Consider the following 16,171-nt stretch of genomic DNA (forward strand, 5'->3'; position numbering starts at 1 on the left):
GCTGGGAGACGGGAGGGAGGGGAGACCAGCTGCAGACCCGCCCACCGCCACAGACACATCTCCCTCGTCACCTCCAGGCCCACTGAACACTCATGTGCTCAGACCCACACACTGCACTAAATATAACCATCACATATGCTTCTTCTGTCTCCTTTCCGAGGGAAATAACATTAAGTAAAGCCCTTAAAATTTTAAAGAGCTGGGATGCGTGCTCTCTGCGGGAAGCTTTTAGCGGCACGCTGGAAAGAAAGAATAATAATAATGAGGCCAGAAACAACAGAGCAGAGCCTGGCTGCCACCCTGTGACCGCCAGGGCACGGAGGGGCCGGGCCCGTGGCCTTCACAGTCGTCGTGCAGCCGTGCGTGGGGCCCGGGCCCAGCTCTGGCGGCAGCTGGAGGCCCCGAGCCCCTGAGAGCTGTGTGGGATCAAGATGGGAGGTCTGGAGAGTCCCGGAGGCACAAAAGGAAGGGATCAGAGAAGCAAGAAAGCAGAGAGAACAGAAAGCGGGGAAAAGGCGAGACAACCTGGCTTCAACACAGCACAGCCACTTAGTAGCTGTGTGACCCTGAGCAAGTGGCTTAACCTCTCTGTGCTTCAGTCTTTGCTGCCGTAAGGTGGGGGTGCTAGGGCGCACACCTCCGAGGGGTTATGCAGATGGCGCAGTGAACAGTTGACACAAGCAGGAGCTTCCCATAGCGCCCGCACGCACGTAGCAAGCATTCAGTACACGTTTCCTACTAACACCACTTGGCAGGTGACGTCCAGGAGGCCCAGGCAGAGAGCCTGGACCTGACCACACAGCTCTGTTGACTCCAAGCCCAGGAGTCTTTCCCTGGATCCACAGAGCTGAGAGAGGCCACTTTGTAACCAGAGGCTGTCCCAGGTTAACAGGAGGGGACATCTTTTAAAGAGATCAAGCCAGATTAACACGCGGCTCTGTCCCCACCCCTACCCCCCACAGCATTTGCCCCCTAGCTGTAGGGGGCAAATGGCCCCATGGGGGTTTTCAACCGGAAAGCAGGCTCCTCCTGGCCACTGTGAGTGCCAGGGACCTGGGGGTCCAGACTGGGAAAATCTGTCTCGTCGCAAGACTAACCCACTTCCGGCAAATGCACTCGATCGATCCCCTGGGTCATCTCCGGCCTCGCTTCTTCACCACTGTCTCCCAGAATCTCCCAGATGGTCCAGGCCCTTTCCAGCCTGTGAATCTTTGTCCCTACTATTACTTCCTCCTAAAATCTCTCCATCTCCTTCTTAGCCCGGCAAACTCCTACGCATCCTTCAAGACCCAGTTGGGTGTCACCACTTCTGGTGATATAGAACTTTCCCGCAAACCTCAGGCAGATTAGTTATCCCCTGATCTGCATTCCTGCAAGGACTTGCAGCTATTTCAGTTGTAAAGTCTCCACTGTTATAACCACAATTTATTTGTTTGCCTGCCTCTCTGCCCCGGGAGGCTGCAAACCCCTTGAAGTCCAGCACTGGGTCTTACTTTTCCATGTAGTGCCAGCCTCAGCACGGGGCCCAACCCAGAGCAGGCGCTTAGCAAATGGCAGCTGCACGGAATTACAATGAGGCTGTGAGTGTGCACCCCACACTGAGTAACCGGTGGGGGGCCCCTCATCATCGACATCGCTGGTCCTTAGTAAGCTCTACTGGATGCTTCCAAATTCCCAAAGGTGGGAATTTTAGGGTAACGACACGTCTTAAAGGAAATATCTTGGACATAGATGAGACCCTGCTTCCCAACCCTATTACCCATCCCAGAATCTGAGAACTGGAATCGTCCAGACCCACCCCTTTGTTTGACGGACCCAAGACTCAGAGGAGGGGGTAAGCCAGTCACACAGTAAGTTACTGGAGGCGTTGAAATCAGATCCCGTGGCTCGTTAAGGCTGAGGCTGGTGCCCCTTCGACCCAACTGGCTTTTTCCACCGCGGCTCGTGACGATGCTGGGTCGTATGGGGAAGCTTTTTAAAAATTCAAATAGTTCCACGTTATTTTATTTTACTATGAAGTAAGAAAAAAGTATAGACTCGCCATCACAAACCTAGACAGTGTATCTTTACATGAAACAAGTCAAGAGAGAGGAAATCGATTCAAATGTGATTGTAAGAGAACGACAACGTAAACAATGGCAGGGATCGGATGCAGCGACGACGAACATCGCGAAGGGGGTGACGGGCTGGGCAATCACGGCCGAGAGAGGTTCAGAGCCAGCCGGCCAGGAGGCACCAGCACCCAGGGAGTGAGGACCCATGGGTGACAGAAGTAGCTACCTCTGAGACCCCGGGGACAGCCCAAGAAGGCAGAGTGGCAGACACCCTGGGGCTAAGGTGGGGGCCGTACGGCCCGCACAGAGAAAGACCCAGCCTGCGGGACACGGCCCCAAGCTCAGCTGGAAAGCCAGTCCTCACCAAAGCCCATGTGGACAGTCAGGTAGATGAGAAGGGGCCAGAACGAAAGAACGTCACTCTGGCCAACGTGGAAACCGAGGCCTAAGGGGGCCGTTGGTGAAGCTCTTCTTGAATACTTAACCCCAGGGAGCGACCTGTCCCCTCCCGAAGGGTGACTGCCGCGGAGCCAGTAGGCAGAGCTGAGACCGACCTGCGCCTAGGGGCGGGGGGCGCCGAGGGGCTGGCGGACGACGGCAGTGTTGACAGATGGCACGCTGGCGAGGGGCAGGGGCCCTCCGTCTTGCCCGGAGCACATTAGAGAATGAGCCAGGGAAGAAATTGCCACTGGTATTTGTCACAGCAATTTCAGCAAAGCGCCGAATGTGTAAGCGTCGCATGAATTTCAACTGGCAGAATTAGTCCCCATCAAAGTCATTCTGAGCAGTCAAGGTAGACGGGGGGGGGGAAAAGGGCCAGACAAAGGAGAATCGAGGGGCCTAAAGAAAGCCACCTCAGCCAACCGGGAAGCTGTGAGCTGAGGGGGCCGTCGGTGGAAGGTTTCCCAGGAAATGGTCATCGGATCTGAAGCCAGGTGCTCCTTGAACTCCAGCTACGGCCCGCAGAGAAGATGTCTCTAAAGGTGGTGATGGCACTTTGAGCCTTCGGGTGAAGGATGAAGATCCGGCTGGGGGTCCAGAGGGCTAACTCACTCACTGTTAACGCTCCCCCCGCCCCACCGCTCCCCCACCTGCAAGGGTAGAAGCCGCCTCCGGTGAGAGAGGCTGGCAGTCGGAGGGCACCTGCCTTTCCACTCGGAAGCAGGGAGCTTTGAGCCCGTTCATGACGGATGTCGAGCAGGCTGCCCACGGTAGGAGCCAGTGCGGATGGCAGGAAAGAGGACCTAAATGGATGTAAGGAGAAAGCACCTCTCCGTGGGAAACAGGGTGGAAAATAGACTGGAGAATGACGAATCGGTGTGCCCTGGGGTGGAGTCATCAATCAGCGAGCTGGACCAGGGGACAGGGAGGTGTAGGGACACTGAACAGTCTAGGGCAGAGATGACGCATTGCAAAGGTCGACACCCGCAGTGGAGAATGCGGGCAGTTTCTCTTTACAAGTGGCGACATGGTCCCCGCATTACCTGCTGCTTCAAGCCCACGTGCTCCTGAAAAGCCAGTTCCCCCTTCCCAAAGACCCCCATGCTCATATGCTGCTTTTCAGCTCAGGAAAATCCAGCATCCAGCCCAGGATTGGGCACAAGGATGGGCATTTTATTACTGCTACGGTCCTTGGTATACACAGCCACCCATCATTAGCACCGCACGTGGTCCCCTTCGTGGTCACAGCAACGCTACTGGGCAGGAAGCACAATCCCCATTTTGTAGATGGGGAAACTGAGGCTTAGCGGGATGGTGCTAGATCTCTGCTCTTTGCACTCGAGCTCACACTCCTCCCTCCTCCGCTCGCTCTGTAGAGACACCTGCCTGTTTGGGCTTCCAACTGGGTTTGGCCAACGGGCGGCACCAGGAAAACACTCAAAGACAAGAGTGGGGGGGGAATGGTGGGTACTTCTCCCTCGAGCTCCCCTCTGCGTGGCCCTCTCCAGTCTACGGGTGGTAACGGCCACCCACTGTGCCAAGCCCAGAGTGACACCATTCCCTGCTGTCTGCCCCAACCCCCATGTACACTGTCCCCTTAATAAGCCCGCCTCCTCCGAGACTCCCCGCTTCAGCTTGGTGTTTCCCAACTGGCACCTGATTGATGTGGAGGGAAGTCACTCCTCCCAAAGTCACAGAGCTCACACACACACACACACACACACACACACACACGGCGGCTCTGGAACTTGAACCCTCCTCTGCCTGCCTCCAAAGCCTGCGTTGTCCCATCTGAACGGGGCTGCTGCGTGGCTGACGTGCACACCCGCCACCTTTACAGATTGGCCTTATCCGTGTGCCACCTGCTCTACAGCGTATTCAACATTTTTCTTTAACTCGACTCATTTTTTACTTAAATAAGCCGTTTTAAAAAGAGAGAGAGAGAGAATTTAAATCACTGCCCCAAATGGCAAACCAGACTTCCTCGCCTTAAACAGAGGGTAACTGAAAGAGAATTACAATGAAAACAAAACGCTGTTACTACAGCTCTGGCTCCCTTGGGCTCACTGAAGGTGTGTTGCCCCAGACCTGTTTTTGTTGGAAAGGCAGATCAGCACGCGATAGAGGGCATTAAAGACATGGTATCATCAGCCTGAGGCTTTCTCCTTGGCACCACTGGAAGGACGGGATGAGAAAGAGACAGGGGAAGAGACCCTCCCTCCCCGATCCCTTGTCACTTGTGGCCAATGCGCAGGCCCCACCTGAAGAGCGGCCCCAGGTCCGCTCGGTCCAGCAGAACTTTCTGTAACGACGTCCCGTTTCCATCCGTCCTGTCCGACTCGGGAGCGCTTGAAATGTGGCTGGTGTGACTGCAGAACCGAATTCTGTTTAATTCAGTTACATAAAAGCGGAGACACTCTGTTTAGTTGTAAATGTAAATGTCAGTCCTCAGTCACAGCCACGGCCACAGGCCGCCGAGTAGTGACTAGTACAGCCCTAGACGGTAAGCCCCAGGGTGGGGGGAGGGGTGGCAAGAACTTGCCTGTTCATTCTGCTCTGGATTTCTAGAACAGCACAGGGCTTCCCTCCCCCTCCCCCAGGATGCGATCAATTACCATTGGCTGCACCAGTGACGGAGTCAGTGAGTGAGTGAATGAATGAATGAATGAATGAACTACGTTGCATCCTGCAATGAAAGCGTGCCCTCTCTGCAACTCAAACTGTCCTGGGAACCACTAACTCTTCCCCATTAGGCACCCTTCCTGCCGGGGCTTGCCTTTCTCCGCTGACCAGGCCCCTCTGTCGGGCAACGGGGGCCCAGGGATTCGCCTTCCCAAGCCTCTTCTCCTCTGAGCTGGGCCCCAGCCCACTTCTCTGCTGCCCCAGCGAACAAAGAAGTCTTTGTGATGTGGCTGCTTTTGTCACTCCCCGCCCCCCACCTGGCTCCCTCTGCCCCCCAACCCCCACCCCGTGCCCCCACCTGCAACACTAGGTGCCTGGTGACAATGAACAGTTAGTTTGTCACCTGCGCGTATTAACTGGGCACCCGGCCTTGGGTTATTGTGCCACCTGAATGCTCTCTTGACAACAACCTGTGTGCCCGGGGCAGCGAGCACCAGCTCCAGGTGAGGACGCCGTCCACCCTCTGGCCGTGCCAGCCCTGCCTCACCCTGCGGGTGCTTCCGAGCCCCCCGCGTGGCCCCTCCCTGCCAGCCCAGCACGATGCCAGGGCAGCCTGTGATGGACGCCTTCCTCCGGGGCAGCGTTCGGGAGATGGCGCTGGGGACATAAAGGAGGCGCCAACGACTGGTGACAGACAACCCCATCGGAGGGGCACGAGTGCCTCTGCAGAAAGAGAAACAAAAGGGCAAAGGGAACAGCTTGGCAAGGGAACAAGAAACCCAGTGGTTCAGCTGCTTCTCTCCCTGGCGCCTCCCAAGCTGCTCCCATGATTTATGAGGCTGGGGGGGGCGGGTCGCTCCCACTGGAGTGCCGCCGAGATCCCCACCCGAGTCCGGGGGACCCTGATGCTTCCCCATGGAAGGCTATGAGGGTGGTGGGTCCACCTGACTGAGCCCCCGGGATGGCCCCCAGGACTCGGAGGGAGAAGACCAGTCCCCCACATCACACACAGGGTGTGCAGTGACATTCCTCTCTGGCCTCGCTTTTCCCGACTTCCAATGGGAGGAAGGAGATCGTGCACATAATTTCTCAGCTCCCTTCTGGCTCTGATGCTCTGTAATTCCAAGCCTGAGGACTCGTTACCTGGGGACACCTACAATGCACCCCCTCAGCTGGGCACTGAGGCTTGCAAACACTTCCTCCCCTTCACGCTCGGGGGCGCTGCGTGAGCCAGGCCTCATTAGAACAGCCCCTTCTCACATGCCTACCATGTGCTAGGCACCGTGCGTGTGGACCCTGCGTAGTAGGTGATTTACCCTGCCCAGCTGCCCTCACCAAACCAGGCCACAGCGATGAGCTGCGGGTTCAGCTGGAGAAATCAAGGCTGACAGCAATGAAGAGGTTACCTGGGTTCACATGCTGGAGGGGTGGTGGCAAGGGGAGGTGAACCCTGGTCAGACTCCGGAGCCCATGCTCCCTGGAGATCTAGAAGCTTCTCCCCATCACTCTCCGTTCAGGCCCAAGGTACACGCTCCGCCTAGGGGCAGCCTTGCCATCTCGGCCATAACTGCCTTTCCCCCCTCGCCAGGTCTGGACACTCTGGGTGAGATAACAGCCCCCAAATTACGGCATCTCTTCCTTTAAGCCGTTGCGTCTTTGGGGGCACCCAGAACAGCCATTTATAACCCAGTAGAGGTTCCAAACAGTTGCCAGCTTCAGGTGGCCCAGAAAAACCAATTCATCTTCCTAGAACACTGCCCTGGGAGTGTCACTTTGCCCTCTTCAACTGTTCCCCACAATCCCCAGGCTCAAATCCAGGCCCCTGGCCCCGGGGACGCGGGCCTCCGCCAACAGCGCCAGCCAGGTTCACCCCTAGCTTCTCGATGAGCACCTTCTGCTCAAGGGAGGTCAGCCGGCTCACTGTCTCCACCCCTCACACACCTACACAGCACTCTGACTCCCTCCCCCACCCTTTGGATGCCCTCCTCACCCACCCAGAGTGTTTCAATCCCTCAGAACCTTCCTGGGCCACTCCTTTAATCCCCAAAGATTTATCCTTGGTATCCCTGTATTGGCCATTTATTATACACGATCGTTTATTGTTCTCAAATGAGTCTGTGTCGTGTGGGGCTGAAATTCCTTGAGGGACGTCTCTGCTGGTCCAGCTTGAGGTGAGGGCCGCCGCTCGATTAATGGAAGCGGCTGGATCCTCTGACTTGGCTCCCACATCGGCCTCCAGCAGAGGGAGAAGAAAGTGTGAGCCCACTTGGCCTATCAGAGGGACTCCAAGGCCAAATGATCCTACCCCCAGGGGTGGGGAGGAAGGGAGGCGCCAGCGGCTGGGGACCACTTTCAGGCCAAGTGCTGTCATGCATTGTTTTACTCATCCTCACAACACCCTCCACTTTCAAGAGACAGGAAACCATGACTCAGAGAGGTGGCAGCTGGCTCAAGTGTGCTCTGCTGGGAAGTCGTTGTGCTGGGACTTGAACCCAGTTCAGATGGAAACCTAAGTCCCTTAACAGCGAGTGGCTGGCTGTCCAACAGAGGCAGTGATCGAGGGAGGACCGGCACGCCCGGCGCTGTGTCGGCCGATGTGAACAACCTGCTCCGGGTTTGCAGGGAGCTCTGATCGGACTGTTTGCCAATTTCCGCGGTGTAAATGCTCCTGCCGTGGTCACTTTGAAGCCACAGGCAGGATCAGCTCAGAGTTGGAAAGAGACGTGCAAATCAACGCCTGGGTATGAATCCCGCTCTGCCCATCACCAGCAGTGGGACCTTGGGCGAATCACACAATCTCTCTAAGCCTTGTTCCTCATCTATCACCTCCCAAAGTTGCTGGGATGATTTAACAGGACATCGCACTTGAACAAGGCTGGCACAGGTCTGGACACATAAGAGCAGCTCAAAGCATGTTTCTTTCCTTCCTTCCTTCCTTGGTTCCTTCCGTCCTTTCTTTCCCCAGCTCCCACCCATCACCAGTCAAGGGCCGCCCTCCCACACACACAAGGAGAAGCCAGAGGGAACAGGGAACCCTTTGGTCTTCCTACCACATCCCCCTGTTGGCTCGTCCCCCAGATGCCAGCCGTGATGCCAGTGTGAGTGATGGTGAGCAGTGCTGGACAATGGACACATTCTCACACCAGGACGTGCTTCCAGAGGTGACCGGTCAGGGCCGGGAAACAGGCCCAGTCCTGGTGTCTGGACTGAACCTCAGGCTCAGTGGGGGCGGGGGCGGGGGTGGGGGTGGGGGTGGGAATCTTTCATTCATTCAACAAACACGTCTTGAGGATCTGCCCAGAGCCAGGACTTGTACCAGGGCTGGGGGAGCAGGGATGCCCGCCCTCAAGAGCTCTCAATTTGGTAGGAGACCAACTCTCGAGCCTCTCCAGTCCCAGAGGAGGGTCCTTCTAGCCGAGCGCTGCCCAAAGTGGCCATGACAGCACCCAGTCCACAGTGCGTGCTTCTTGGTCCGTTGACTGGTCTGTTGAATTACCTGTCCCATTCCAGAGCCCTGTAAGCTGAATGGAGCAACACTGGGTGGGCGGGAGGTGAGGGGGAATGGAAGGAAGGCTGGGCACGCAGCCACCAAACCCAGATTCCACTCTTGCCACTTCCTGTCCCCGTCTTTTCACCTCCCCACGCCTGTTTCCCTGTTCTGTGGGCACAAGAGTAGCTGCCTCTGTGTCTTATGGGAGGGAGGACTCGATGACATGATGGGTGTGGAAGCATTTTGTCAACTCTCAAGGACGACCGGCGGGTAGATGGGAGCATCTGGAACCCGAGCCTCCAGCCCTTTGATTATCCGCGAGAAAGGCAAGAGTGTAGATCCACGAGCAGAACTGGGCCAACGGAAAGTTTACCTGTGAATCCAGCCTAAATTCCACACGCTGTAAGCCTTTCCATACATATTTCTGCAAAGAGTCTGTTCAACGAGGACACCCACGTCTAAAGGCCAAAGATGGTTTCTGCATCTAAACAGCCAAGTTTACTGAGCACCCACCATGGGCTTTGTGGGGAAGATTCACCAGCGAGCAGACCCGGCCAGGGCCCCTGCCTTCATGGGGCTTCACAGGGTTGGGGAGGGGCGCTGGCCATGCCTTAGGCCTCCAGGGAAAGTCAGGGCACAGGTGGTGGGATCAGTCACCCTCGAGCTAGGGGACCATGAGTCATCTTCAGTGTTACTGGCAGCTATGAGGCTCCCCATGCCTAGGGAGGGGTTGTTTTTTTTTTTTTTTTCAAGCAGCCGAAACCAACTCTGGATAACTCAAGCCCCAAAAAAGTAACTTGTGGAACATTCTGGAAGTTCACGGAACACGAGGGCAAGCCGAAGCTCCAGGCGCTATAAGGACCCACGCCCTTTGTGCCATAACAGCCCTGGCATAACCACGGTTCATACTGGTAATCATCAGAGCACATAGGACTGAGCCAAGAGCTTTGCATGTAATGACTCGTCCCATCCCGTCAACAGCCCGGGAGGTAGGTCCTGTCATTATTGGCCTCAGGGAACTAGAGAAGTACAGTTTCACGGGGGCCCCCAGTGGCAAGGAGTACTTTCTGGTGGTTCTCAGTCTTCCTCTGTTCTGGATTCAGATCCCTGGGAGAGTGTCTGATGGGCTCATCTGGGGATGTCTTACCTGTCTATGCCACCTACCAAGATGGGATACCATAGGGAGGGGCGGGGCGCATGCACAATTCCCCAAAGCAAATCCAGTATGTGAACGGCAGATGTACAAAGGACCGACAGATCAGATTCTTTGCCTGGGTGCCACCATGTCCTTTCCTGTTCCTTTGGGCTGCGACTCTGTGCACCTCCAGCCCCATGGATTTATTCGTTCCAGCCACGAAATCCTGGCCAGTAGGTCTTGGTGATCATGGGCCCCCTCTGCTACTGGACCCCAGTGAAATTATAAAGTGGGTCCCAGGACTTCATCCCCCACCCCCTGTTGCCTCCCAGGAACCTCATCCTGAAGACAGATCGCCCTTAGGAAGTGATGGCATATATGTTTTGCCACCACCGACATTTGTCGTTTAAAACAGAAGGCTCTGCATCCTCTAGCAAGTGGTAGAGGATTGTTGTATTCCTTCTTCCAGTGATGAAAAAATAAATAGTTTCTCCTCTCCTCCGGGAGCAGCAGTGTCTCTAGATTGCTTCAGACCTGGGTTTGAAACTCCCAGTTGTTCCGCTTAATAATAATAAAAAAAAAAGATCCTGAGCCTCATTCATTATTTAAGAAAGACAAGAAAAGAAAGAAGGAAAAGAGAGAGAAAGAGAAAGATCCCGGGCCTCTCGTCTTCATCTGCAAAACACGGCTCATGACACTGCCTCCCAGATTCCTGAGAGCATTTAATGCATCAGGAACATCTAATAGGTGTGGAATAAATGGTAGCTATCCGTAATATCACTCTCGTTTCTCCCAGTTCTCAAAAAGACTCTGGGGAGACCAGTCTTGAGTTGAGCTAGTCCTGCCACGTACAATCTCACCTCCAGCTCTTTGCTCAGCCAGGTTTCCCCCCTGGCACATTTTCTTCCTTAGCCCTTGGCTTATTCATGTCCTCTCTTTACTTCAAGGTCTAGCTCGAGTTCTCCTTCCTCTCTGAAGCCTCCCCTTGACAGCCCCAAGGAATCACGCTTCCTCAAGAACTTCCTGGAGGGGATGTCAATCACTTGGACACATGTCCGCCTGGATAGCTATTAGTGTTCCATGAACTTGCCCGACCTCTCGGCCCGCGGGGGTGAGGGTCCCGGTGTTACTCTTTTCTGACATGCCCTGCCCACAACGGATGCCCATTCACCGTCTTGATGATGGCGAGGGCTTTCGGGGACAATCCCTTCCGCCATCTGTGCAGAATAACACTGGCTAATTCCCTCTCAATGAGGATAACATCCAGACAGGGAATTGCATACCCTGCAACCCTCCACGTGGCCGGAGCTGAGAAAGTGCCTGACGGCCATCCTCACCAGCAGACATCAGAGCACAGAGGGAAGGAGTCAGTCCTGTGTCTGAATCGCTCATTCACTTATTCACTGGATGGCCTTGGACGAGTCACTTAACCCCCCTCAGCCTCAGTTTCCTCATCAGCAAAACGGGGCTAATTTTATCTTCCAGCGTGCTAGTAAGGATTAGACAAGACAAGAACGATGAAGCTCAGGGCGGAATGCTGGCACACAGTGAGCCTTCGGTGAGGGTCAGAGGTACAGCCCCTGCCCTCTGAGTGAAGAAATCAATTTTCCGCTAAGCTGTGAACACCATACATGCAAGGGACTCTCTACTGTGTTCAAGGTCATGTTCCCAGTGCTTAGCACTCTGCTTGGCACATAGACACTATACAATAAACATCTGTTGGGCACCCGAGTAAACACGTCAAGCGGTCTGGGGATGCTGCAGATGTGGGTAGGGTGGTAAGGCAAGTCAGACACCTGCGTGGATCCCAGGAAACCCAGCTAACAGAACTAACCAGTCTCTTCTTTGTTTGGCTCTCTGTTTGGCCTCTGCCTTCCAAATCATGACTGCTAACCCAGAAACCCGAGAAAGTCACTTAAAGTGCCCCAAGAATGCATGCGACAGATGTTCTGCAAAGTCGGGTTAGCCGGGCCAACCTAAGGCATCACCGGTGGCCGGCCGCCCCTGCCCAAGGGATTCTCTGTGCCCCACATAGAGGGAACATTAGAAACAAGGAGGGAGCCTGGGGCTGGGCCAGGTGGGAGCTGGTCGGAGCCAGATGTCCTGCCACCAATAAATCTTAACACTCTGAGCCTCAGTTTCCTAATCCGTGAAAAAAGGAGCTTAAACCCATCTTGCAGCTGCATGAGGCCTGTGAAGCGGCTAGCACGTGCGTGACACGCTGCAGCTGATGCACACAATCGTGGCTATTGAAAAACCAGAATCCCAGCCAGATACTAGGAAACGAGCAATCTCAGGCTGTTTCGGGAGACTCTCGTGTGCAAGGATCGCGCGACGTGGAGCCTCCTCGCCCGCGTGAGCCCGGGCAGCTCTCCTTTTGCGCCTGCCCTCTTGCCCCAGGCGTTAGGATTTCAGGGGGGGTGGGAATCAATTCCTACTCTAAGAGGGTCCTCCTGCTAAAAACAAAAACCAGGAGTTTCAGAACCACTGAATAAATGATCGCGGAAGTCGCTTCCAGCTCCCACATTCTCTGCGCTCAAAAGGCAAAAAATTACTTCAACCTCTCAGGAAAAACTCTAGTTTGCAGCTGGGGTGGGAAAGGGGTGGGGTTTATGGCTGTGGGGTGGGGCCAGGCTGGGGGCGGGGCGGCTGGGGGAGCAGGGGCGGAGCCTCCGGCTCTCGGCTCGGCCCGTCACTGCCCTGCCGGGGCTAAGAAGGAACCCAGCGGTGCCCGACCCCCGCCCCGCGCCCAGAGTGTTGGGTGGGGGTGGGGAGGAAGGATAAACACTTAAAAGTCGCCACAGCGGCTTTCGCGCGCGCAGCCCCCGCAGTCTCAGTGCTGCGGCAGCCTCGGCCCTCCCGAGCCAGCCCTCCCACCCACCCACCTGCTGACACGCGGCTGCGGAGAGAGAACGGCAGGGCCGCTGGCTGGGGCCTTTGGCTCGCCCTACCTGGGCCTGCCTACCCACTACAATTCCAGGAGAAGTTCCCGGGGCCAAAGGAGGCAGGACCAAGAACCACTCTCTTCCCTACCTCCACGCCCCATCCCCGGCGCCCCCTCTCCCGGGCCACTGCACAGGGACAACCGCAGGACTTCCTTCCCAGAAGTGCCCAGGCAGGGGAAACTGGGGCCCGAAGATTTGAAGACGCCTCGGGGCGCTCCTGAGTGATCCGGAAAGCTGGAGAAACGTGGGTTTCTCCAATGCAGAGTCAGATATTGGGGGGGGGGGGTAGTTAGGGGCAGGGGCTAATGGCCCAGCCAGTCCTGTGTGCAGCGGAGTGCCTTCTCCCAAGGCACAGACTCACCTCTGCAAAGCTGAACTCTTTTGTCTGCGATCCTTAGGGGTACAACAGGGAAGGGGACGCTAGCCATGCCCCTACCTAACAGTGACCGCCATCGCCTTCCCCCGGCCCCTCCACACCACCACTGGCAGGCGTGTTTCGGAATGCCTGCCCTGGATTCTACCCTCTCCGCCCTCCCAGGCGGCCCGTGGCAGGTGGCCGGGCTAAGCCAACTGCTAGGTGCACGGCTTGCGGTCGCATCCCGGAAGGGCGCCCTCCTCCGGCAAGAGAGCCTCTTACATCTCGCGCTGACCCTTTTCGTACCCCCGCCCCCTCGTGGGCACAGAGTTGGAACCGGGAAAGAGGGACCCCACCCTCGCGCACGCTCGCTTCCTCTGCGGAGGAGAAGAGGGCCCCCCGGCGGCCCAGGAACCCTGCCTGCGCCCCAGGCTCGGAAAGTTTCCCGTCCGTGATCCGAGTCAGCGCTCCTCCCTTCACCCTGAGCAGCGAGCTCTAGGCCACGCCGGCTCCCCCGGCCCAGACGCGCTCACCCGCGGCTCCCGAGCCCCCCTGCGCCCTGCAGCCTGCAGAGGCGGGCAAGGGGAGCGGAGACGCCAGGACGCCGGGTCAGCTCTCCGCAGCCCGGCAGCCCGAAGAACGCCGCTCTCGGGCTCTGGGGAGAGCTCGCAGGGTGGGGTCCTGACGGAGCCGGGTTTCCCAACGTTGGCTTAAACCATCAGTCGCCAACCCCACCCCTGCCGCGTCAGTTCTGCACATTCCGGGGTGGGGGAAACGATGCTCCCCTCCTGCCCCCAACCCCCAATCCCTTCTCCCTGCAATGTCCAGGTGAGGGCTCCAGTGCCTTTCAACAAAGCCCAGTGCCGAACGCTGGAACCGGGACCCACCCCCCCCCCCATATAACCTTTCCCTCTAGAGGCATCCGACGGAGGGAGCCCTCACCCCAAAGTTGGGGGGAGATTCTGATCCACTTTGGAAAGTCTTTTGCTCCAAAGGGTAGGGGACAAAGTATGGGGCTGACATTTCTTCTGGGTCACACACAACCCCTCCCCCTCTCTGCCAGGGAGACCACCATTCAGGCTCAAATTCTGCAGCCTCTCCCATCCGCAGACCCAGCACTCTCCGAGGACCTCGTGGGCGGGGTTATTTTAGGGCGGGGGGGGGGGAGCACCCATTCCTGGCAGGCACTCTCAGAGCCTGGCGAGGCACCTCCCGGCAGGGCAAGGCAAACAGAGTTGACCCCCTACCATCATTATTGAGTTGGGCTAGGGGCTGAGATCCTACTGGCCACAATGGCTACTTTTTGGCACCCCGCACCACCCCCCCCCACCCCCTTCATGGCTGTGACTCCAGAGGGGCCGATTCTGGGCGCCCAGGTTTAGCATTTGGTATTGGCTGGGACTCGAGGACGCCGACCCTCTGGTCTCCGCGCCCGTGGCTGTTCGCTGGTCCCGCTTTCCCCCTGCTGGGCTCTTAGCCCGTGGGTCGGCTCACTGCCCGAAAGGTGCCGGGGTCGCCAGGATGGGCTCCGGTAGCATGTAAGACCCACCAGGCGGCGGCGCCGGGCGCGAGGCACCGAAGGCGGCCGCGAGCCCCGGACCCTGGAGCTGCGGAGCCACGCATCTTTCGCTCTGGGGACCCCGCTCAGCTTCCAGCTTCTCTGAGCTGGTTCAGCCAGGACCAAGTCCTTGCGGGACACACACCCGACTGCTCACACCTCCTGGGCTCCCGGGCGCATCCGTCCCTACCTCCACACTAAAACCACACGCTCCATCACACGCACACACGCTCTCGGACCACGAAGCAACACAACCCCCACGCGCCTGCACCTCCACACATCCCACATACACTCATACTCCTGCCCAAGTGTCACATTCCCCCCCCATCCTATGCACACACGCCCCCCCCCCCCGAAATAGTCGTCTGCTGCTGCACACCCCTGAAGAGACTCACACACTCGGGACCCGCGAGAAACGCCACACCTCACATACTCCCCACCCTTTAACACGCTCACACACACAATGACACAAGCTTTCACACTTCACACCTCACCGAGAAGCCGGCACCCGCTCACACCCCCAAATACTCTGGCTCACTCTGGCTCACACGCACACCTTCTCCGTGGAACTGACAGAGACACTCAAACAGCCCATCTGCACACTCACATCTCTAAATACACTCCCGCACCCTCTGCGCACACAGCTCCTTCCCGGACACCCTTACCCACAGACGCAACAAAGGCACACGCTCGTACACACACACACACGCGCGCGCACACACACACACACACACACACACACACCCTGGCACAGACCCGCGCGCGCTCTCCTCGGAGGACACCTCCTCCCTCCGTGGCCGAGCCGACCGACCGCGCGGACCGCCACGCCGGGACCGGTGCTCGCGCCGCGAGCCTCTCCGGGGCGCCCCGGGCCCGCGCCCTTCCCCGGCGGCCCGCCCCCGCGCGCGTCCCCCACCCGGGGCTCCGGCCCGGCGCCCGTGCACTCACCGCGCGCCAGGTCCAGGATCGCGGCGAGCAGCAGGCAGACGCAGCCGCGGAGGCTCGGGGCGGCTCGCATGGTGCCCGGGAGCTGGCGGCGGTGGCGAGGCGGAGGCGGTGGCGGAGGCGGCGGGTCCCCTCGCCATGGGCTCAGGCGCGCTCCTGCCTCCGGCCGCCGGCCGCGACGGTGGCGGGCAGCGCCGGGCGCCGCGGGGGCGCCCCCATGCCGCCGCGGCCGGGCCGCCGGGGCGCCGGGCTCCACTCGGCTCGGGCTCTGCGGGGTGCCGCGCGACCCTGCGCTCCGGGCGTCCTCCCGGCGCGCCGCGGCTCCCGGCTCCCCCGGCTGCGCGCGGCGCCCACCGCGGCCCCGGAGTCGGATCGGCGGCAGCGCCGGAGTTTGGAGCCGAACCGCGCTCCCTCTGCCTCGCGCTCGCCTCTCCCGGCGGCGCGAGCGCCCCCCTCCCCGTGCCCTCCCTCCGCCCCTCCCCCTCTCCCCGCCCCCCGTCCTCCCTCCCTCCCTCCCCTCGCCGCGCTCTCCGCTGTATTATACAGACTTTTCTTTAATCCTTTCTGGGCTGTTCGGCTCTCGTCCGCTAAGCCGATTTATTGCAGGGAGAAGGAGAGCTCACCCC

The 16,171-nt window shown here is 58.2% G+C and overlaps 1 protein-coding gene across 1 annotated transcript in view; it reads right to left on the reverse strand.

The window, feature by feature from the left end:
* Positions 1 to 15,618, reverse strand: part of IGSF21 (immunoglobin superfamily member 21) — a 239,462-nt gene extending 223,844 nt beyond the window's left edge. Inside the window, exon 1 of the mRNA XM_047082457.1 lies at positions 15,549 to 15,618. Coding sequence (XP_046938413.1) covers positions 15,549 to 15,618 — 70 coding nt within the window. The remainder of the gene's footprint in view (positions 1 to 15,548) is intronic.
* Between the last annotated feature and the right edge of the window lie 553 nt (positions 15,619 to 16,171).

Source organism: Lynx rufus, unplaced genomic scaffold (genome assembly GCF_022079265.1).
Source record: "Lynx rufus isolate CCGP_SWC_20201006 ecotype Redwood Valley unplaced genomic scaffold, mLynRuf1.p SCAF_2, whole genome shotgun sequence".
In the NCBI taxonomy this organism is placed as follows: Eukaryota; Metazoa; Chordata; class Mammalia; order Carnivora; family Felidae; genus Lynx; species Lynx rufus.